At 39.5% G+C, this 22,693-nt stretch overlaps 1 protein-coding gene across 1 annotated transcript in view; it reads right to left on the reverse strand.

The window, feature by feature from the left end:
* The window catches only part of ANKFY1 (ankyrin repeat and FYVE domain containing 1), a 54,474-nt gene that overhangs the window by 15,464 nt on the left and 16,317 nt on the right, over positions 1–22,693 (reverse strand). Inside the window, exons 4-15 of the mRNA XM_032786966.2 lie at positions 20,376–20,511; positions 18,089–18,212; positions 16,077–16,226; positions 14,915–15,080; positions 11,886–12,090; positions 10,888–10,956; positions 9,615–9,814; positions 8,600–8,697; positions 8,012–8,237; positions 7,096–7,194; positions 5,007–5,160; positions 3,135–3,303 (exon numbers count right to left, since the gene is read on the reverse strand). Of these exons, the coding sequence (XP_032642857.1) occupies positions 3,135–3,303; positions 5,007–5,160; positions 7,096–7,194; positions 8,012–8,237; positions 8,600–8,697; positions 9,615–9,814; positions 10,888–10,956; positions 11,886–12,090; positions 14,915–15,080; positions 16,077–16,226; positions 18,089–18,212; positions 20,376–20,511 (1,796 nt within the window). The remainder of the gene's footprint in view (positions 1–3,134; positions 3,304–5,006; positions 5,161–7,095; positions 7,195–8,011; positions 8,238–8,599; positions 8,698–9,614; positions 9,815–10,887; positions 10,957–11,885; positions 12,091–14,914; positions 15,081–16,076; positions 16,227–18,088; positions 18,213–20,375; positions 20,512–22,693) is intronic.

Genomic DNA, 22,693 nt, shown 5'->3' on the forward strand with positions numbered 1-22,693 from the left:
CTCTGTCTGAACTTAAGTTGCTACATCAAACCCGATTTGTTTACCAACAAGATGTGCTGGAAAGTTTTCTAGAATGGGGGGGAGGGGGGCGGGGGAGGAGCAGGGAGGACTGATGCCAAAAGTTCTAAAAGCTTAAAAAAACAAAAAAAAAAAAGTGTGCGGGTAGGGGGGAAGCTGGCCAGCCAGTTCTCTTAGCAGGTATTTTGAGATATATTAACAACTACTAATAAGCTTTCACAAAGAAGCAAGAAAGCCTTTAAACACCACAGGAACATACCTAAGCTAAAATTAAAGTAAGCTCACTAGAATAATGTTGCTATGAATAATGTAGCTGCACTTCTTTTTGTTAAGGGGTTAATAACTTTGGCTATAAAAATAGCTTCAAGTTGGAGTTTGACGTGCAAGGTGATTTTAAATTAAATGGCTATTATGATTTATTACAAGTGATCTGCTTGCTAAGTAATACCTATAGCAAAAGTGATCAAGTTATGCAACTACATAACTAAAGAATAGTTATGGCAATTGAGACAACTTGGAGACATTGCTATTTAAACAACTGGCTGCACAAAAATCCCACAGAACATTTACCTTCCCAACTTCACACATAGCCAGCAACAAGACTGGCATAAAAAAACTTGTCTGAAGTTAGCAATGATATTATAGGGTCAGTAATCAGTAACAAATTGACTTACAAGAATAATTCTAAAAAAGCTGCAGTCGAATATTCCTAATATATCCTCAAATTCCATGCACACTTGGGCATAGTTTTCCGCCCCCCTCTCCCCCCAAAAATTAAAACAGGACTAATTAAATTTTAATAACCAATACTATTTTACCATGCATTTTAGATTAATGTGTACTTTGAATCTTGCTCTGCTATGCAACCATGAACACAAGAGTCAATGCTTAAATTTCAGAAAGTCACATCTCCCACAATCTGAAGGAGGTGGATAGAAAATTTTAGAAGTAATACAGCTTAAATTTTCAAATGTAGGGACCTAAAAAGTGACTTTATTTTTCCGATAGAGTGAGCACCCCCAACTTGAAGGGAAGCTAATGAGTTGGAGCTGTCAATACCTTTGACAGTCAGACCACTTATATTTCAGAGTTTTGAAAATTTTACATTTCCAGTTTTTGACCCTTATATTTATATAGTTATACATTTTACCTTCATATGCTGGAACCCTTAGAAAAAGCTTTTAGATCCTTCCAGATAAGTTGCATTGATTTTCGTAGTGTTGTACTACAGATGTGTTAACTAATAGTCACTGCCATATCATATGGCTTATGTTTAGGTCATTCTCTGCAGTAATAGAGCAGTATTTACTTATTTGAAAGTTAGTCTTCCCATCTCAATATAGTATGTATTGATCCCACACAATTCCTAGGCTTAAAAAGAAGCATCCTTATGGAGAGCAGTTATGAAGCCAAAATTTCTCAACTTGTCAGCATTTTTTAAAAACCCTCTGGTTTAGGTACTGACAGTCTCCCCCCACCCTCCCTTCTATTTAAAGTCCCTTGCGGAAGTGACCACTGAAATACCCTTGTGGTAATCTAGCCTCCCAGTCCCAGACCTGAACTTTAGCGTCCACAATCTGGTCCTGTCCCAAACCTGGACTTTTGCGTCCAAAGTTTGGGGGCTTACCTGAAACTCCCCCAAGCTCACTACCAGCTTGGATCTCGCAGGCCACCCGATCAGGAATTAATACTATGGGGCTGATCCCCCCTTTCCTTCCCTCTGGTGTCCCACCCCCTTGTGGGACACCCAGATTCCCAATACCCTGGATGCTAAAGCAGGGAAATACTTCCCTCCTTTATCAAGGCTTGCCTCGCGGCTAACGCTGTGTGACCCCAGAGAAACCAGCTTTTCTGCTTCCCTCAGGCAATGGAGAGCAAAATACCCACAGCTGGGCTCTGCCACCCCCTTGCTCCAAGAATGAGGAAAAAAACTGTACACACCAGAGAACAGAGAGAAATTCGCGTTCTCTTTCCTGTATACTGCTCTTCCCTGGACCCAAAGGAAAATAGCCCACAGCCGGCTTTTCCCTTTGCCTCCCCTACGGAAAAAGAAATTTCACAAGTTAACGAGAAAACTTTCATAGAAAAAAAAGACAGAAAAATATAAAACAATCTCTTGCATTAAGAAACTCAATACAGCGCTTGCTTATTAAGAAAATATAAAGAAACAGTCTGATTTAAAGATAGCCCAATTAAACCAGCACAACAAATAACATACAGGTAAATCAACCCAAAAGACACATAGCGGAATACTTGCGGTTCCTCGGGTACGTACAGATGTTTAGAAGAAAGTATTAGGAGAGAATTAGAAGAGACTTGTTTCCTCATAGCTAAGAACAACTGAAAGACCCCGAGTATACAAATTCCCGCCCTGACTTTAAACAATCCAGTTCTCTGATTGGTCCTCTGGTCAGGTGTTTGGTTACCCTTTCCAGGTAAAAGAAACTTAACCCTTACCTTACCTATCCATTTATGACAACCCTCCTGTATCTAACGAAGACACTAATAGTAGTAAGAGCATTGCTGGATCACCTAATGCATGAGATCTTGTTTGGAAGAATCAAGTTGAAGCCTGTTTGGTATTTTATAAAGCTTACATGATAAAAAAAACCAGATTCAGTAGTGAGAGTTACATGAGTAGACGTACAAGCTTTAGTGTACCTTTACAGACTAAATCCCATACAGGAAGATGAGCATGTGGTCCAGCAAATACTTAGTTCTTGCTGCAATACTAAATTTTTGTTGGTTCTTGACATTTTCCAACAAGTTCTCAAGGAACCTAAAAAAACTAGGGATGATATACAGATTCAAGAGTCATGAAAGTTTAAAAACAGCATTGAGAAGTGTGCACTGGTGGGAAGCATTTAAGTTTTGACTAGAAACTAAAGCAGGAGTTTAAAGAAGTCTTCCAAAAAAGTTTAAAAGCCCACTTTGGATATGGTAGACTGGTACCAGATCTGACAGTGCTACAGAAGCCCATGTGGTTATTGATTCCTACACCATTAGCATACTAGAAATTAATTTGGCTTCTCAATAGCATTTGATTGATTACTAATGAACCACAAAATCTGACAAACACTAAAAATTCAAGGGTACAGTGAAAATGCTCATCTCACCAGAGTCGATGCAATATCTTCCAAATTATTTTCCAGGGCAAGCCATAGTGGAGGATTCCCTTTCTCATCTGGCACGGACATGTCTGCCCCTCTGGTACAAATAGCATCAACCACAAGCGGAAGCTGGTTTTTTATAGCTAGCTGAAGAGCGGTCTCTCCATCCTGAGTTCTGTAATATGTACAGTTGCTGTATAAGGTCTATTGTTGTCACCTCATTAAAAAATACAGACCTTCTGTTGCAGTGATTTATTGGCAGACCAATCAGTATCAGCCCTTGATTCATACACTTGGGTTTTAAACTCCTTGGTTAGAAAAAGAGTGTCTAATTTAAGACACATATGAAGGGCATGTCACCACATTTAGACATTGGCCACATGATTAGTGTCTCTTTTCACTGTTTTTCCTCCAACAGTTATCACTGCCATAATGTTAAAGCTGCTGTATTAATGGACAGCATCAAGGTGCAGTTCAGCATGTCTGTTTGCAGTACAATTAGGTAACATCTGTTGAAACCAAAGATTGCTTTTTAGGGCAGTTACTGCCAGGGAGGAGCATGAAATCATTCATAAGGAAACACTACTTCAGAGCTAAGGTGAACTAGAGGCACTGGACTATGACAAGGAGGTTTGACATTAGTCCAACAGTGTCACTCAGCCTGTTCACTGGCTCCCACCTCACGAGGCGTTCTCTTACATTTAATTTTAGGTTTCTAGCAATAATGATTTGGAAGAATGCCTTCCAAGGATGAATCAAGTGTAAACCAATGCTAAGCTGTTTTCCTGAGTCAGCAGATATTAACAGCTCTAAAAACCTGAGGTGCTTCCATTCCTCTTACTGGGCTGAGAATTTTGATATCTATTGCTGAAAATTCGATTCAGATTTAAGGATGCACATGGATTTTGTAAAGTTAGACCTGGGCACCTGCACACACAAGTTTCAAGAGAGCAGATCTCGCACTGAAAGAATTTCATGTCACCCCTTCCCCATACCACTATGCTGAGTGACTCAGAATACAAAACACCAATAGTAGCTAAAAAGCTGAGTTAATGCTAGGGCCATGGTCTAACCCAGGGGTCAGCAACCTTTCAGAAGTAGTGTGCCGAGGCTTCGTTTATTCACTGTAATTTAAGGTTTCGTGTGCCAATACAGGTCTGTCACATCTTACACGGGGGTTACGTTCCGCAGTCACCGCGTAAAGCAAATATCACACATAGTCAAAATTACACTGAGTGTAATGGTGGGCGGAATCGCCCGCACTACAAGTACAGTATTAAAATTGTTATTCTCTTTTGTTTTTGCCGACCGCGTAAAGCTGAAATCGTGCATATTTAATGCGCGTAAGATGCAACAGACCTGGAATACATTTTAATGTTTTCAGAAGGGCTCTTTCTATAAGTCTACAATAGACAACTAAACTATTGTTATACGTAATTTAAGCAGCTTCATTTAAAGTTAAATTAAAATGCAGAGCCCCCCAGACCGGTGACCAGGACCCAGGCAGTGTGAGTGCTACTGACAATCAGCTCGCATGCTCCCTTTGGCACACGTGCCATAGGTTGCCTACCCCTGTTCTAACCCTTGATCCTTGGGCAAGCCAACCTTTGCGATCTGTAGGAAATCTGACATAGATAGAAGGTAGTATGTGTGTTACCAACTTTGTAGGTGGTACACCAACCATAATTAAAAACTCATTTTGGGACAAGTTATATAGTTCAATATCTTGGATTTGAGTGAAGAGAATAGGCACTTTTCACTCCTGAGCTGTTCATTTAGCAGCAGTTTAATTCAATCACTTTTCTTATGTATTCTTCCAATTCAGAGCTACAGCAACAGATACACACACAAAAACCACACAAACCACCACACACTTACCTGACGTTTATATCTGCTTGATGTTCCAGCAAGAAGAGAGCACTCTTGCTATCCTGTCTCTGTATTGCCATATGTAACAGAGTCTGTCCGTCTGACATTGTGTCATTGATGGATGCACCAGACCCAAGTAGCTGAGCTGCTATGGTGTGCATGCCTGGAAAGTGACAACTTGTTAATATTTATCCCTACAGAAACTGAGTTACAATAAGGATCCTCTAAAGTTTTACCCATTAAGATATTAGTATCAAGACCTTTCCAATTTTAATATATTGAAAAAAATGAACCTGAAACTTTCAAATTGCAGTAATGATCTATAACAGGTAAAAAAACCTGTCTCTACCTGTAAACCATCACTAGCTAATTTTAACATCAGTAAAATTATCTTCACAAGTATGTGAGGTGGTTAATTTTTCCACCAGCCACACTAATGCCCCTGTTTAAGGTTGTTTGTCTTAAATGGAAAGTGGATTTAGTATTCATGAAGATTAGAACACTTGGAGCCAGGCATAGCACAGTGGCTTTCAGCATAGCTCTGACGATACTTCTTCAGCTTGACCTTCATCACCATGTCTAACTCTAGGCCTCTCCTGATCAGAGGGTGACAACTGCTGAACTGTAATGGATTTACGTTGTGCACAAAAACGTAGCTAGAATGAGACCACTGTTTGCCCCTCCCTGCCCTAACTGAAGACAGGATTTGAATTTGGCTAAAACAACAACAACAAACAAGTTAGTGCACCAGCTTTACATCTCACTGACATTTCATCTTTGGCACTCATAGAATCCTAAGCGTCCAGCACTATAGTATTTAGGCGCCTAACCTATTGCACTGCCATAGTTCCAGAAGTGCACTTAAAAATGCCAAGCTAGAATAAAGATATATAGCCATAATAGATTCCATCACCATTTTGCTTTTAAGATAATTCAACTGATCCAAAATAGGACATTATATATAAATATCCTAGCTGTTACATGGATCTGAAGTAGTTGTGTACCAAAATGTCCGACTGCAAGGAAAATTAAGCATACTGGCTTGTCTTTCATGAAGTTCAGATCTCATTGAGAGCCAGAAAGCTATCCTACAGTACACTGAGGCCACACAAACTAAGGATGGCTAGATGCAAGTGTCAGACGAAGGAGTTATGACTTGTCCAATTCATTTAAGTGGAAAGTAACTTTGGAGAAATAGGGAAGGGAACATATTGCCACCAATAGATTGAGGAAAGTTTTCCTTTTACACGTACAGCACTATACTTTCCATGTGCTTGGAAAGGGAGGGGGCAGTCTTTCCATCTGCTGGCTCATTACTCTCAGTGTATGAAGCAATCCAAAAGACAAATCTGTCTCACAAAGTAGATACAAAGCTTTAAAAAGTGGCTATAAAACTTAACCCTAAGTGTTCTCTGAAATTTGCACCATGGAACTACAGTGAATTTTCATGAGTCCTCCTGATTAAGATTTTATTTCCTCTAGTTTAACAAGGTTTCTAAAAAAAACCTGAAGGACACACTAAGTCTCTGAAGCCTGGAGTTGGACAGTTACTGGACTATAAGGCCCTTTGTTTTTACCCAGATAATTCTGGGGTTTGACAAAAGCTATTTTTTGTTTTGTTTGTTACTGATTTTTCACTCAAAATTTTGGGCCACTCAAGTAAATGACAATACTTGTTAAGAAAATCCAATAGGTTTATTCCCCTTAATAAATTAGGTTAGCTCAAGTGTAAATACAAGGCTGTCTGTTAAATACGGCAATGGAGTGCAAGATATCCATGCATGTGTACATATACTGTTAATGTGCAGTTCAAGAATTAAACAAAAGCACTTAACTGCTTTAACTTGCAGCACTTAGTTCTCTATTAGTTTTTTCTATCTTCTCGTCCCAACGTTAACCCTGATATTTAATCAGAAAACTCAAGTGTTTTGCACCTTTTTACCCACTTTTAAAATTAAAAGAACATAAAAATACAGTAGTTCCATAAACAAAAGAGTGATCGTCAATATGGTTCCCCTCCTGACTTGTGTGTAGGATTCACATTAAGTCTTTCACAACTATTTTCCAACACACAGACTGAGAATTTATAAACCCTTACCTGTCCATAATGCTAGTCCCAATACGGTCTGGTCTCTAGAGTCCTTGAGACTGAAGTCAGGAATGATTTGCAAGTTGTTGGTAGCATGAAGGGCATTAGCTGAAGGACAGTATCACAGAATTTTAACCCAATGTTATACAAAAGTGTTCCTGTATTTCTAAGCATCAATGTTGGCTTGAAACTGATCTCAAAACCTGTTTGTTATACTTGGATTTCAATTGAACATGTCAATTTTCGGAAGTATTACAAAAATTTTTTTCCTCAAGTAGCTCTTAGGATGTTTAAGGGAAATTTGTTGCTACTGCTCAAACACTAGCCATCCTTCACCCATAATGTTAACAAAAAAACCCCACCACACTAAAATTCTGGAAAGTTATTGACATGATAATCACATCCTGCCTCCCAAGGAACAGCAGAAATATCCATCCACTGTCCTTATGTCTCCATGTCTAATTGCAGCAAATACATAAGTAGTTACAAAGATCCTAGGCTTGAGACCTGCCACCCACCTGAATATTTTTTCCTTGGTGACACGAGTTTACAATTTTCTATTGTCAGTCTGAAACACCGGGCCAGAAAGAAACTGAAGGAGTTGGTATTAGTGCGGGTGTCTTGCGCCTTCCCCATTCTAAATCCAGCCTCCAAGACTACAGATCTATACTGACACTGCCTTTATACATCAGGAGAGTATATTAAATTAACAATGAACAACTAGAAGATGTTCCAGAGTCTCCGCTTGTGCTAAACTAGCAACTGAGAACTTACTCTTGGAAAATGGTGAAGCTAAATATATAAAAAAAAAAAGTCAGCCTACAGGGAGACAGATCAGACTCACATGATACATAGCTTGCCATGGTATGGAAGTTGCATAATCACACCATCCAGCAGTAGTGATACAGCTTGAACAAAAGCCTACCTTTCTGCTCTAGTATGACTGATACCACATCAGGGTGGTTATACGCTATAGCCATATGAAGGGGAGTTTGCAGATACACATTCCCTGATGCAGATGGTGAGGATGCATCCTTCTGACTAGGCACTGCTTCTTCAGTCTGGATATTAGGATTGGCTCCTTGTTGCAGAAGCTCTGCCGTAAGGTTTGATAGGCCATGCCGACAAGATGTATGCAATGGAGTTTCCCCCTTTAAGAGAAATTACAAGTTGAGGCATTCTGAAACCAACAGTTAAAAACAGGAAGCCCTCCCAATTACAGGAGTGTATAGCGGCTTCCAAGACTGCTTTTGTTTATTGTGTACTAGTAGACACTATGCTCAACTAGCCTATTTTTAACTGAATCTCAGCATCTCTAAATATGGACCGATGACAGGCATTATTGGGAGAGAAGTGTTAACACATCACTGCAGGATGCAATGCCATGGGAACAGAATACAATTGTCTATACACCATTATATGGTCATCACCACTCTAACATTCCAGATTTTCATCAATGGGGGGGGGGGGGGAGAAATGGGACACAAACACACACCCCCTCTTAACTTCTTACCCATTTGTTTCTATGGTTCACTTTTGCCCCATGGGTTGCCAGGAAAAGAGCAGCTGCTTCATTTCCTGCTCCAGCTGCTCTCTGCAATAAACAGTTTCCTAAAAGGTAATATGAAAGTGCATGCAGAGTTAAAGTACTATCCATTGATTTAATATTATAATTTGAAACATCCCTAGCATCCTTCCCCACGAGATTTAGAACTCAAAAGACCAGCATCAGAAATGCTGCTTATTGAAGGATAGGCATGTCTGATCAGCCCCTTCAACATTACATTTCTGTTTTCAAGCTGTCACCACAGAATAAGCTACACATTTTGGAAAGGAAGGGAGGACAATTCCAGGACTTTAACAGCATGGAATATTCCTGACTTCACGGAAAGTCTCAGGATTTTCTACCCATTCTATAAGCCTCCCTCACCTCCCTGTGACAGCATCTGTAATTCTCATCACGGAGAGTATATATAAAATTTTGAAAGGAATTCATTTAGCCACTTATGTTTTAAGTTATTTTAGCTGACATGTGCAGCTATGAGTCAGAGTGCTAGACAATATATAGTAGGGTTCAGAATCACTTTCAGACCAAAGTCTATCTTATTAAGGTAACAAAAATAAGACTAGTAGCAGTACAGACCTCAGTAGAAAACATGACAAACAAAACCACCACACAAACCACCACCAACACCCACCTTACTTTGAAGCAAGATGCCATAGATAAATTCATGGAGGATAGGTCCCTCAATGGCTATTACCCAGGAATGGTGTCCCTAGCCTCTGTTTGCTAGAAACTGGGAATGAACAACGGGAGGAATCACTTGATTACCCATTCTGTTCTTTCCCTCTGGGGCACCTGGCAATGGCCACTGTCAGAAAACAGGATACTGGGCTAGATGGACCTTTGATCTGACCTAGCAGGGCCAGTCTTATGTTATTAAAATGAGCTTTTATGCCAATTTCTATATTTGTGACCTTATCAGGCAAACCTTTTGCCTAAGTATGAATACAAACCTCTGTTTTACCTGTTACTGTGTCAGGTGCATCTGTATTGCTGCCTCGCTGGATTAGTCTTGCTGCAAAGCTATTCTCATCAAAGGAGGTTCCATTTACAACAGGTACATCATCAAAAGGGTTAATGGACAGGTCAGAAGACACTTTGATATACTGAACTGCAAGCCACAGAGCTGTGCTTCCCTCATGATCCTTCAATTCTAAGTCTAATCTAACAAATAAAAAAAGTTAAATTTTGAGATAGCCCCTTATTTGTACCTCTTAAAATACCCTGCACCAAGGAATACCTTCCAAGAATCTGATAAGCAAGACTCCATTAAAAAGTATCACCATTACATAGTTCTATAACACAACTGCTAAGGTCTTACTAAGACTATTATTGCTTAGATCTATAGTTATAGGCCTTTAAACCCAATGGTGAAGTTAAACTGCACTAGGGAAGAAAATTCTGAGGCTATAGTAGTGTGGTCATAAGACAAGCTTCAAGATAGTCTCTTAAGAGGCAGGTTCCTATTGGAGATATAGCACTAAAGACTCTCAGTTGTAAATTCAATACAGGTGTATGTATACATTTTACCTAGAGCATGCAGGAAGGGATTGCTCTCCCTAAGTCATCTCAAGTGCCCTATTCATCTCCCCAGGAGGTTAATGGGATTCACTCCCCCTGGAGTTGAACCCGACCTAACAAGGATTTCCGACTAACTATTACGAGAGCTTGATAATTGCTCATCCATCTTGCAATTCTAGTTCAGAGCAGTACTGCTTTATTTTACCTACCCCCAAAGATACTGCTGTGCACTTCACCTTCTTGAAAAGTAGGGTAGCATGGAGGTGGGGGGGGGATCTATACAGCCAGAAGACCATATCTTCAACAACAAAAAGTTCCATTTGAACTCGTATGCAATAGCTAGCACTAGATAGCTCTTTTCGAGTAACTCCATAATGCTTTCAAAAGGTGGTCAGTAACACCCCATTTTTTAAGGGGGGGAAAAAGGGGAAAAAAAAAAAAAAAAAAAAAAAAAAAAAAAAAAAAAAAAATTGAAATATCTTGCCCAATATTATCCAGCAGCAAAGCTAGAAATATAATCAAGGTGATATAGGTCACACTACCTCATACAGAGACTTACATGATTTTGCATCCACAGAATCTAGTAGCTGAGGAATGCCAAGTGACTAGGACTACTGTTTAACAAGACGACCTAGCTTACAGCTATACAGTCCTCTCCAGTGTATGATGTGCTTTGGAATACCCTATTCAAATTAAAAAAAAATGGAGAGACTTACTGTTTGCACTGGAGAAGCTGACTGAATACAGGATCATTCCTAACAACAATTGATGCATGTAATGGGGTCCTGCAGAGAGAGAGAGAGAGAGAGAGAGAGTCAATTACAATTAGGAAGTAGTTGCAAGCTGGTGAAAGACAGACATTTTTCTGACATCAAGATTTCATTTCACATTCCCATAAAAGTTCAGACTCAGGTCAGACTTTGCTCCTCCACCACCTGCCCACTGACTTTCAGAATCAAAGGCCAAGTACAAATCTGTCTCAACAGAACGAAGAAGAAAAAAGAGGGACACCAAAAGCTTTTTTGGATTGGAGACCTGAGCACTTTAGCTCTATGTAAATCTTAGGCAGCACCTAAAGATTTAACTTCTCCTAGTGGTAAATTTGGGTCCTTCAGACTGTTACCTTTAGTCCATTTCCCAGTACTCAGATCTAGCAATCTTGCACATTCCACAGACTACTACTGTTCTTCGATAGGATATTTGTTACTCTACCAAAAAACAGTGATACAATGAAAGCCTCAAAATGTTTTTGTATATGGGACTCAAAAGTATGGTTGTGCTTAGAGTACCCAACAAAAACTGTATCTGTCATCTTAGCTTGCTATCCAGGGGATCCCAACAATTTTTGGGACAACTGTTCGCTGTGTTGTCTCATCTCTTATTTCCATTGCCTAACTAAATATTGCTGATCAGTAAAGTGTACAATTGTTCTCCATGTCTTTCACCAGCTGGTTCCCTCCTTCACCTTATTTCTAAGGCATTGCCTTCAGTTCAGTAATGCCCGACAGAAGAATGCCATTTACTAAAATATCACTGTCTGCAAGTGAGATGAAGGTATTTGCAAGTCTCCCATTGAAATAATTTAGATTGATTTTTTTGGTTTGAGACATGTTTGTCTATTCCCATGAAGGTACAGAGACTTCTGAATAAGTTGCAGCACATTGATTAGATAGAAGTGGTAGCAGTGTCTAGCGCTGGTAACCAATATATTCACCTTCCTTTGCAGTCTTGCATGTTTGGATTGGCTCCAGCCTGTAAGAGGGACTCTGCAATCTGTGCCATCTCCGACATCACATCTGGCAAGTGCTTCTTGGGGCTATACGATGCAACAAGGTGTAGAGGAGTCTCCTGGTCTCCCAGTGTAGCAGCATTCACACGGGCACCATTTTTAATGAGAAAACTGGCAGAAAACTTATCTCCTTTTGGGATGTGCAAAAGGAACAGATTACACATCGGATTAAGATTTGTTATATGCTCTACCTAAGCTATTTCCAGTAGATTGTGATCCACATTAGCTCCATAGGCATCATGAAATGTATTCTTATACAAACGTTTCTGGATATTAAGTTCCTCCCTGCTAGAAGCCAACAGTTGCAATGTATACCATAAAGCTTATGTCAGGCTGGCCCCTCCAAAAGATTTATTTCCCCCCTTATTAACAGGCTTCCTTAGAAAACCTTTAAATAGCAAACACTGGCTAACGAAAAAACTGTTTGGGCTAGGATGGAAGTACTTGGCCAAAATGTTTTAAAGCATACTGGAGTGAGTTCCTTAGTCCCTATGCCAAAAAACTGTAGCTTCTCGGTTAGAGAAAAGAGTGGTCCTTGCTGTTCTGCTATGGGACTAGATCCGTTATGGAGTCATAGGACAATGGCAACAGATAGGAGCTTGTTTACACAAGTTAAAGTTGGTTATATAAAAGGTAGTAGGCAAGTCTCATTCTAGCTATTCTTAAGCTTTTCAGAATGTAAGTCTGTATGACAGAGGCTATACCTGTCAAACTTCCCTCTAGTTCAGAAGGTATCAGGGGTTGCAACCATCATGTTACTAAACAAGGAGGCTCTGGGTATGGAACAGCTTAAGCCATTGCTCTAGTTATTTTTTGAAGATATTTACATTACACTGTAAAGTGCCTACAGAAAGCAGGGCCCTATCATGGTAGGTACTGTATATCAACATTTTAAGAGACATTTCCTGCCCCTCAAAGGCTCTAAAAATCTACCCAGACAAGCCAGGGAAAAGTAGTACTATCCCCATTTTACAGCAAGATTAAGTAACTTGCTACAAATCAGACTATTTGTGGGAGACCTGGGAATTGACTCATAAATGCTAGGTCCCAGTCTAGTGCCTCAAAGTCATCCTTCCTTCCCCTGCCATGCCTGGTTAAGTACAAGAATTAACTTCCATGAGTTAATTGTTTTTGGAAGTGCAACCTTTGAGACTGCAGAGGAAAATTCAAAGTCCTCCCAGTTCACAGATAACAGTTTTGATATAGCAGTGAATCATACATTCATTATCAGCATGCAGCTTTGTATGCTCTCTCTCTATAGTTAGAGTCCCATTAAAAGTATAACTTTAGAAATCTGAAGAACTTCCCTCAGTCAGGAGCAATTAGGCTGATCCTGGAAGTACTTAAAGTCAGATAATTGGTTTGACTCTACAGTCTGCTCCCCCAGAATAGAACTGAGATGTCAAACAGGCTGCTATAGTAATACAAATAAAAAAGAGTAACTACATGATTGCATCTTCAAGTACCAAAATGCAGTTACTGGCAAGATTTGAAAGATCAGTTTCAAAGTAACTGACAAGAAAATACAACTTAAGCCTTTAAACATGAATAGTAAAATTTAGAAGTTTGACAGTGGTGAAGCCCTTGAGGGTTACCCTTCTGCAAGGTTTCATGGTTTTATTAAATGCAACCTTCACACATGTAGAGCCAGTTCCTAGAAAGCGTAGCCTTTGCAGTGAGAGTCAAGGATAATCAGCTCCCTTCCAAGTCATGCTTAGTATTTCCTAGGATCATGCCCGCCCCCTACCCTGTACTCTGTTGGTGTAGTTAGTGTGACTACCTGTAATTGACCTAAGGCTAATGAAGGAAGTTTGCTTGGCATTTTGAGCTCCTAAACTACTTCAGATGTAAATAAGCTGTTTGTATGAATACTGAGAAACATCCCTGTGAGAAGCATTAATTTATTGTTCACCAAGTATGCATGCAAGCAGCAACAGCAGCATTCTACTGCAGCCAGTCAGAGCGAAGAAATAATGCCTACCAGAGAAGGCTAAACATACAATGAGGCCACTAGGGTTTATACCAGAGACTCATGCAGCTCTATCTGGTCAGGGAAAGATGTAAGGCAAGAAGGTGTTTCTCAGTTCTTAAGCCTCCTGAGCATTACTGCCACAGCAACCATTTCCTATTGAGTTCTCTGAATCCTCCTATGTATCTGCTTTCCTTCTTCTCTTGTGTTGATAGCAGCTCAAGAGTTTGAGTACAGTCATTGACTTAAGTACCAATAATGTTTTCTTGCCCACTGGAAGTTGATGGGTAGATGTCTGTGTAAGTGACTGACTTTTCTCCATTGACTGTCATAAAAGATAGGGTCCTCCTCCAAACAGCTGATAGGGAGGACTACTGTCTGCAGGAAGGGTGAGAAACTACTTGCCCTATTAACTCACTCACTACTGCAGAAATAGCTACTACACACCTTGCAATCCTGAAGGAAAGAGAGGGAAGAGAAATTCTCTTCTCACCCTCTTCAACATATCTGTATGAGCTACTGAGGTTTTAGCCAGTCTAAACGACTTACTAGGCACTCAGTGTCACTCCTCCGTTAAATGGAACTACAATTCAAATACCCATGTTCTGAATCTCTCCCCCCCGCCCTCCCAAAAAATTTATTCACCTTGGACTAGGACAACACTGAAGTAGTTCATACGAGAGAAACTAGCAGTTTCATTTCAGTTGCCAACTCAGCAAGCTAGCATTTACCTCCAAAAAGAATCCTTTTCACGAAGCTTAACGCTGTCATTTCTATTCACGTTAATATATTTAGATAAACCTAAACCTGAGGCTTCAGTCTCCTTTTGCCAAGGAATTTTTGAAACTAACATTGAGTCATTGGCAGAAGATATTAAGAGATGCATAAAATCAGTCTCAATTAGGATATACTTACTACTGGAAGTAAGTTGCAAAAGCAAGTTATTCTATACTGTAATGGTAACATTTGTATTCAATAGCCTTACCTCTTTGGATGGCTTTGTGTAACAGACTCCAGCCTCTCTTGTCCACCATATCCACATCAGCTTTGTAATTGACCAGTGTTGTTGCAATACTTTCCAATCTCCGAGAAAGGGCTAAATCTAAAGCAAGGTCTCCATTGTGATCCAGTTCATTGAGCTTCCCAGGCAGCTAACCCAAAAGAGACCACAATTTAGTGGGCTGACATTAAATGTATGCAAGGGAGCACTCAACCAATATGTAACTGTAAGTTGCATATTGGTTAACTATGACCTACTATTAAAAGTACAGTTTCAATGCTAGTACTATAGCTAATTAAGTCACTTAAGAGACTTGTCTTACATACAGAGTAAACAAAGGGACTATATCTGGAGACTGAATTCAAGTACATCTGGGAGCAAGTTCTCTAATTGGAAAGCTGATCCTGAAGTTTGTTTTGAAACAATCAATTAGTTGGGAAATTTGGTCTTCAATGTTTATGAGAAGGCAGAATCTGTCCATCAGGGATTCTCTACTGGTCAGAGTTGTGTAAGCAGAGATACGGAAATAGATTTTCAACAGCTCTCAAGTCATACATTTATATTGAATTTGAATCAGATAAGGAAACTCATGTTTTTTGTAACTTAAAAAAAAATAAGCGACTTAGTATGTTATTTCTTCAGATGTAGTTTCAAAGAAAGTGGCAAATGTACAATGGAAAGCAACTGAGCTAGTAGTTAACTTAAAGAGATGATATCACCACACAGTCCTAACGGCAAGAAAAATACAAGTTATATTACTGTGTAAAGGATAAAGGTACTGGATTTATACTGGTTTTGCCCATGCATGTAATTTCAATAACTGCAGCTGAAATGCTTGAATCGTACCAGACAAGCCATACTCCCTCATCCTCATTCCTATTAATACAACACTTGCCAAACATTAACTAGTGAATTCAGTACCTTTTGAGATGGGTGGCTAAACATTATGTACTTTCTCAACAAAGTCTCAATATGTTCCTTTTCTTTAACTTCTATGATTTCCTTCACAGTATGTCACTCTCCAGCCCTACATTTGTCAGCCTATTGACTAAGTCAAATTGACAGTTAAAGTGCCCAAGCACATACCTAGCATTAAAGTAAAGATAAATGTGTCTAGTTCACACAGATACAGTAAAGCTCACCATACCTGTGGATCCATTTCAATAAGATACAGGAAAACAACATCTTCTCTCTCCACTTTAATAGCTTTATGCAAAGGATATTCAGTCTTGGATTTGAACATTTTATACAATAGCTGAGCACTCATACTGCTGAAGTCTTCTTTCCGCAAGTCATCCTGTGAGTAACAACAAGAAATTTAAGTGAAATTGGCTCGTTTCCATATTAATACTTGTACTTCTTATTCATATTAAGTGGAGTTTTGGTTGTTTGCCCTTCCGTGAAGTAATGTTGCAGTATGGAACACTTAAGATAACAGATTCTAAGGCTCCATTTGGCTCTTCTTTGGAGATGTGCAAGACATGTACAAAGGGCTGACAGGAACTGTCCCAGTAGATTTCTTCATCCAGTGGTAAAATTTGAACTATTAGCTCTAACCAATGTTGCTTAAATTTCCATATTTATGAAAGGCACCCCGAAAATGCATTTTTACATCCTCCGCCTGAAGAGAGATAAAGGGCACTTCATAAAAAAGGACATATAAAAGGTATTACAGATTGAACCAGTAAGAGTTTCACAGTTGTTAGAAACGTTCCTCCAAGAAGTTTGTCTGCTTAAAACAGCCTTTGCACACTTATCTAGTATAGCACAGTTCGATACTTAACACTTCCCAATAACTCCCACAATTGTAGAAGCAATGAGTGTTCTAAAGAAGATAGAGAAAAGGAGTGATATTTGTTATTTAATATTTGGAGAAAGCGTATACCTCAAAATCTAAATACTGGAATACCAGAAGGGTCTTTCTAGTAACTGGGACTATTCTAAAGACACAGGTCCATTTGGACAATGAAGAATGATAGCTTTCATGGAGAGGTTTGGATCCTGTCCTCAGGATTTATGAGCAAGTCTATTTGAAAGCAGAGGTGAACAGTTCACTTTTGGAAAGTAATAGTGAGCTGCCCAGTGTGTTCTAGGATGAATCAAGTGCCACCCTGAAGTTCAGATGACAATAGGTATCAAGAGTTCCTCTTTATTGTTTCTAGTCCATAAAATGCTGCCAACAGCTGCACTGCGTGGTTAAACACAAAAGCCTTCAGCATCTCAGGTAGATGATCTTCTGCCAAAAACAGTCACCATTGATGGTATTTTTGGAGAGAAGATAAAATCCAGATAAATCTGATTTCTAGAGTTACAGTAACCTTGAGTGCAAGTCTTATAAATCCATAATACAGGAGCCTTCTGTTAGCAAAAAAGACTCCCAGTTATGAACAATCCTTTATCACTTGCTTAGACAAACTTTCATAACCTGCCCTTGGAAAGAAAAAAGGTTTTGATATCAAAGATGCAAGATTTCCTATTACTCTTGTGTTGGAAAAGAAATTGGAAGCTAAGTATGTAGCTTTTTATGGCTTTGCTACTACTTCTGATGGCAAATTTTAAGAGGGGGAAAAAGCAAGAATCCCAAATTGTCCACAGTCCAGTGATGGACAAACTTCAGACTGTTCACAATTAGCAATACTGATAACTGTCTGAATTAGTGGGACCCATTAAACCTGGCTGAAAACTGAAATGGCTTTCCAGCAAGATTCAGTAGCTAACTTCTTGCCATAAATCAGTTTCAGTGTTTTGGTACTTTTTCATCCCAGAAGGAAACAGACAGCAAGATGAAAAATTGAAATAATGGTTTGAGTTGCTTTCTACAACTGGGTAAGCTTTCAGGGAAGAGTTTAAGTTGAAAAACAAAGGCATGAAGAAGGTCCCATCTCCTCTCTTCCCCTTCTGCCTCACAAGGTATGCCTGTTCCAGGAAGGCAGTGGATGTGAGGCAACAGGCAATCTCTTCTGAGACAGAAAAACAAGTCTTAAAACAGTGTGGGTTTAGATCAGTTAACACACACGGTACTAGCATTTAATGTGATTCTGAAGTTTGAAAGTGCTACATATCAATACAATCCAACACTAAAATCTAAAAGTTTAAATCTTCTCTAAGTTTCAGCCTGCAGGCTACTCTTTCCCATGCCCCTTCTATTACAGTACTTACCCAGTGACTAGCTATTATTTCAGCACAATAGTTCAATAAAGTGCTAGCATTTAGCTCCTCCGCAGTCTGATAGAAACGAATGCAGTTCCTGACGTTTACTAGTGACATGACTCCTTTTTCACACCTGCCAGAATGAAGGGGAGTTTGGATCAGTTATCAGGAAAGAAAGATCAGATTCTCATTTCCAATAAAAGCTGGTCATTCAGCTACAGGAACATCTGAATGCTAACAGTGGTGAAACAATGTCATGTTCACCAGTACTATATAAGTGCTTTTTATACAACTGCCTTCTTAGAAAACTTCACCAGAAATGGCTTTATAAAACTGACCAACCTAAAGACTCCTGTAAGAGTGTATTTCACACCACTCTGGAGAAAGCAGCACATTATAGAATATCAGAGTTGGAAGGGACCTTAGGAGGTCATCTAGTCCAACCCCCTGCTCAAAGGAGGACCAATCCCCAGACAGATTTTTGCCCCATATCTCTAAGTGGCCCCCTCAAGGACTGAACTCACAACCCTAGGTTTACCAGGCCAATGCTCAAACCACTGAACTATTCCTCCCAAGTAAAGGAAGACACCCTAATCTTTCTGCTGAAATACATTTGCTACTGTAAGGACAATAGTTGCAACAGTCTCACATGATCTAGTTTTTGTGGGCTAAAACCCTCAAAAAAATTGGTTTGTCTAAGGTGCCACAAGTACTCCTCATTCTTTCTGTCGATATAGACTCACACAGCTACTACTCTGAAACCTATCACCAAGTCTGACACCCAGTGGAGCTAGTCCAGCTTTCATGCTTAAGAATGAACACTGTTAAAAGGAACTCTAAAATGCAGATTTGTGTAGAAGACAGGGAAGTGGACACTTTCATCCTTGGGGTGGGGGGCGGCAGTCATTCCTGCCACACTCTTTGGGTGTATGAACATTCATTTTTGCAAAGCCTACAAACGTACAAAATAGCATGTTGTACAAGTCAGAGAGACTGAAAGTAGCTTTCATATGGTCACGGGATGTAGTTATTTTGGACACACCACTAACGGCTATACCATTGCCTCCCATCAATTACTGGAAGTTTAACTAGCAAAATGAAGAGGTATGCCAGAAGATACCAGAAAGTACCTGCATTTCTGCTAAGACTGTAGTAAGACACGGAATAATGGTTGTTAGTATACTGGATTTTTTTTTAGTACTATGAAAGAGAAAACCCAACTACAATAAAGGATTACAAGCCAAAACTAGACATTTTGTTAGGCCTAATGAAGAAAAAAGTGCTAGATTTAAGTCACTCCTCAGTAACAGGGCCAAAGGCAATGCAAGATTACTAGGTACAAACAGCAGTTTGTGAACTGACAGGATGTATGACTGGGAGTTAGATCAGGGAAGTTTGTTCCTGTGGACTGAGACTGATCTGTTTTCCAGGAAAGCGTTCACACTACGCTAAGAGCCCTACTTAATGGTGCCAACACCTGCTGGCAGGTAAAAGGAAGAAATTGAGAGACCATTTGAGCAATAACTGACAGAAACCCAGAGTAAAAGGATGCCTTATTTACTGACGTTTAGAGTCATTCCATCTCTCCCTCCTTCAGAAGAGTGGGTGAGGAACATTAATCCCTGTGGTCATTTTGCCCTGCCTCCCTCTTCTTCTCCATCCTCCAAGCATGTCATTTAGCAATATTCTTTAGTTTTAAAAATCTGAAGCTATTTATAATTAAGAGGATGGCCAAAACTTGGCATTTAAAATATCCAATATGTTCAAGATTTATTGCTACTATGGATAAGGTTACATTTTCATTTTAGCCAGTCACTAACAGTGTGGGGGAAAAAATGCTGAAGAGTGAAGCTTATTTCTAGTAACTCAAAAGCCATTTCTTGTCAATACTATAACAGATTCTTTGATATAGGAAAAATAATTACAGGAAAGGAAGCTAACTCAAAGGTACCACTCACTTGGGTTTTCTAGTCATGTCACATTGGGGTATGGGCTTATGGGTAATTGGTGAGTTAGGGGGTTATACAGGAATAAAGAGTGAACTACACAAGGGAATGGCTTATGTAATAGTGCAAGGACAAAGCTTGATTTTTCTGCTTGCTATGAGCTGAAATTCTTGTTCTAGAATTATAAATCAAATATAAGTTTTAAAATAGTAACACATCTTCCATCTTCAACTCAAACCCATGAGTTAACAGCGATTTACATTAGCACAAATAGCAGATTTCCAAGAGCCTGGCTAATTAGAGCCCAGCCACAACATTCTAGAAGCTTGAATATATTCACTGCAACTTGCCTTTCCCTGAGGAGTTGTAGTTGAAACCGATTAGCTAATTTCATCAGTTCTGTCAAGAATACATCATCTTCTCTCAGTTCTAGCTCATCTGTGTAGATCCAATGCAGCATTGCCATGGTCACCTCAGGTTCTGCATCTGGTGAAAAGAGTGACAAGGTGAAAAATCCAGCTACTTCAGTCTCAAATATTTGCAGTTCAATTGAAATAGCTGTAATTTTAACCAACCAAATCCATTGTTTCTAAAAGGACACAGACATCTTAGACCTCCAACTAAGCAGGGAAAAAGCAGGTCAACAGTTACATGGGGGATGCTCCTTCCGGACCTTGCTGTCCATTACCCGCTGTTAAGATGAACAAAGAGTGCCTGAAATTCACACTAAGTATACCAAATCCAGCTAGCTCCCACCCCCTCAAATACATAGTTTTGCAGACTGGGCTTTATGGCCCAGCACAAAATAGTGTACATACTGGATAAGTGGGGACTTCACATTAACACCATAGATCTTTGTGACACTTACTGTTCAAGAATGCCACCAAGTATACTAAAACAAATAAAATTGTAGTTGGAATGAAGGAGTCGAATGGTTAAATTCAATTCAATTCTGGTTGGAATCAATATTTCTTAACTCTGCAGTTTGGTTCCACTTCAAACACTAACTGAAAGTGATGGTTCAGTAACCAATCACCTACTTTGAACCAGTTCAGATGTTTCCTATAGGTTAATCTCTCACACTTATGTTTGTACTTGAACTCCTAGCAAAAGAATGTAATAAAATATTTCACTGTAGAAAATCTTTTAAACACATTTGCACTCACCAGTACAACATCCTCCAGACCTCTGTCCGTCATATTTGACTGTTAAGGTGACAGAAGCTGGGACTAAGCAACAGGGAATAGATCACTTGATGACTGATGACGACCACCAAAGAAAACCCATGGTGCTGTAAGCAGTGTTCTTGCAAGTCAGAAGGTGGCACACTTCCTTCCTTAGTACCGATCCAACTCAAAGTTACCATATTAAGACAGCGGTTGACCTCACCGCACACAAGAGCCAACATCTCTTCTCTAAAAGGGGATATTAGCCCTGATGTCCTAGTAAAATTCCAACATGGATAATTACTTTCTGCCAACTTAAGCCCCCCCACCCATCCCCTTGCAGTTTTCACTTGTATAAGTTAAAGTTACTCTTCCTGCCCTATACAGTGTTGCTGCATGCTATTAATAGTTGCTTTTTACCATCCAGAGGTGGCTCCAGCTATTCTATCTAGTTTGCAATGCTATTTGGGATCCTTCCATAGGAAAGGAGAGAGAGAAAGGCAAGTTATTTTTAATTTAACTTCAAATGGTTAGATTAGCAGAAAACCCTTGATTTCTTAACTCTGCACAACTTTTACAGTTCTTATACTCCAGTATATGAAACCCACTGCCACAAGAGCACAGAGGCATCAATTCTTCAAACTCAAGAATCACTAGCTATTCTAGAGAGTTTAACATGGAGCTGTCTAAACTAGGTTTAAAACTTGCTCCTGATAACAAGACATGTTTACACAGGAGCTTGATGAATACTAACATGCATGCCTTCATAACTGGAACAATAAAGATACTAGTAGTAATATTCCATCAACTGAGTGGCTTTTTTTTTGTAATTAAAAGAGACTTAGACGAGACACTTAATAAAAAGTGCTTCTGTGTTGAATAAGAAAATGTTTTAAAATCAGGTTTGTTGTACATAAGCAGGAGAATTCCAGATCCTTAGCTTCCATTCACTGTTAGGTCTACAGGATACATCTATTTAAAACATCCTAAGTAGTATTTACAGGCCATGCATTAAACTATTCTTCCAGACACCACCTGGTACAGGACTCCCTAAGCAACAGCACCCTGTGCCAGCACAGTAAGGTAAACATCTCAAGCAGAAGAGGTCAAGCTACTTGAAAGTAGCTAAAGACACAAGGTGGATGAGGTAAGATCTTTTCATGGACCAGGTTCTGAGCTTACACAGAGCTCTGTGTATGTCCTAAAGCTTGTCTCTCTCATCAACAGAAGCTAGTCCATGAAAAGATATTACTTCACCTACCTTGTCTCCAACAGCCTGGGACCAACACAGCTATAAAGTTGCAAACAGCTAGAGAGTAAGTTTTATATAGCTCTTCACTTTGGACAGTCATTTCATGTCTCCTTTTCCAAAAGGAGGGAAACCTAAACAATATTTACAAATAAATGTTTTACAGATATTTACCATATGGACTATTGAACTGTACTATTTGGTCATGTACAGGAGGCTTATGAAATTGAGCCAATAGGCTCAAATGTAACGT

This window comes from Chelonoidis abingdonii, chromosome 20 (genome assembly GCF_003597395.2).
Source record: "Chelonoidis abingdonii isolate Lonesome George chromosome 20, CheloAbing_2.0, whole genome shotgun sequence".
Lineage (NCBI taxonomy): Eukaryota > Metazoa > Chordata > Testudines > Testudinidae > Chelonoidis > Chelonoidis abingdonii.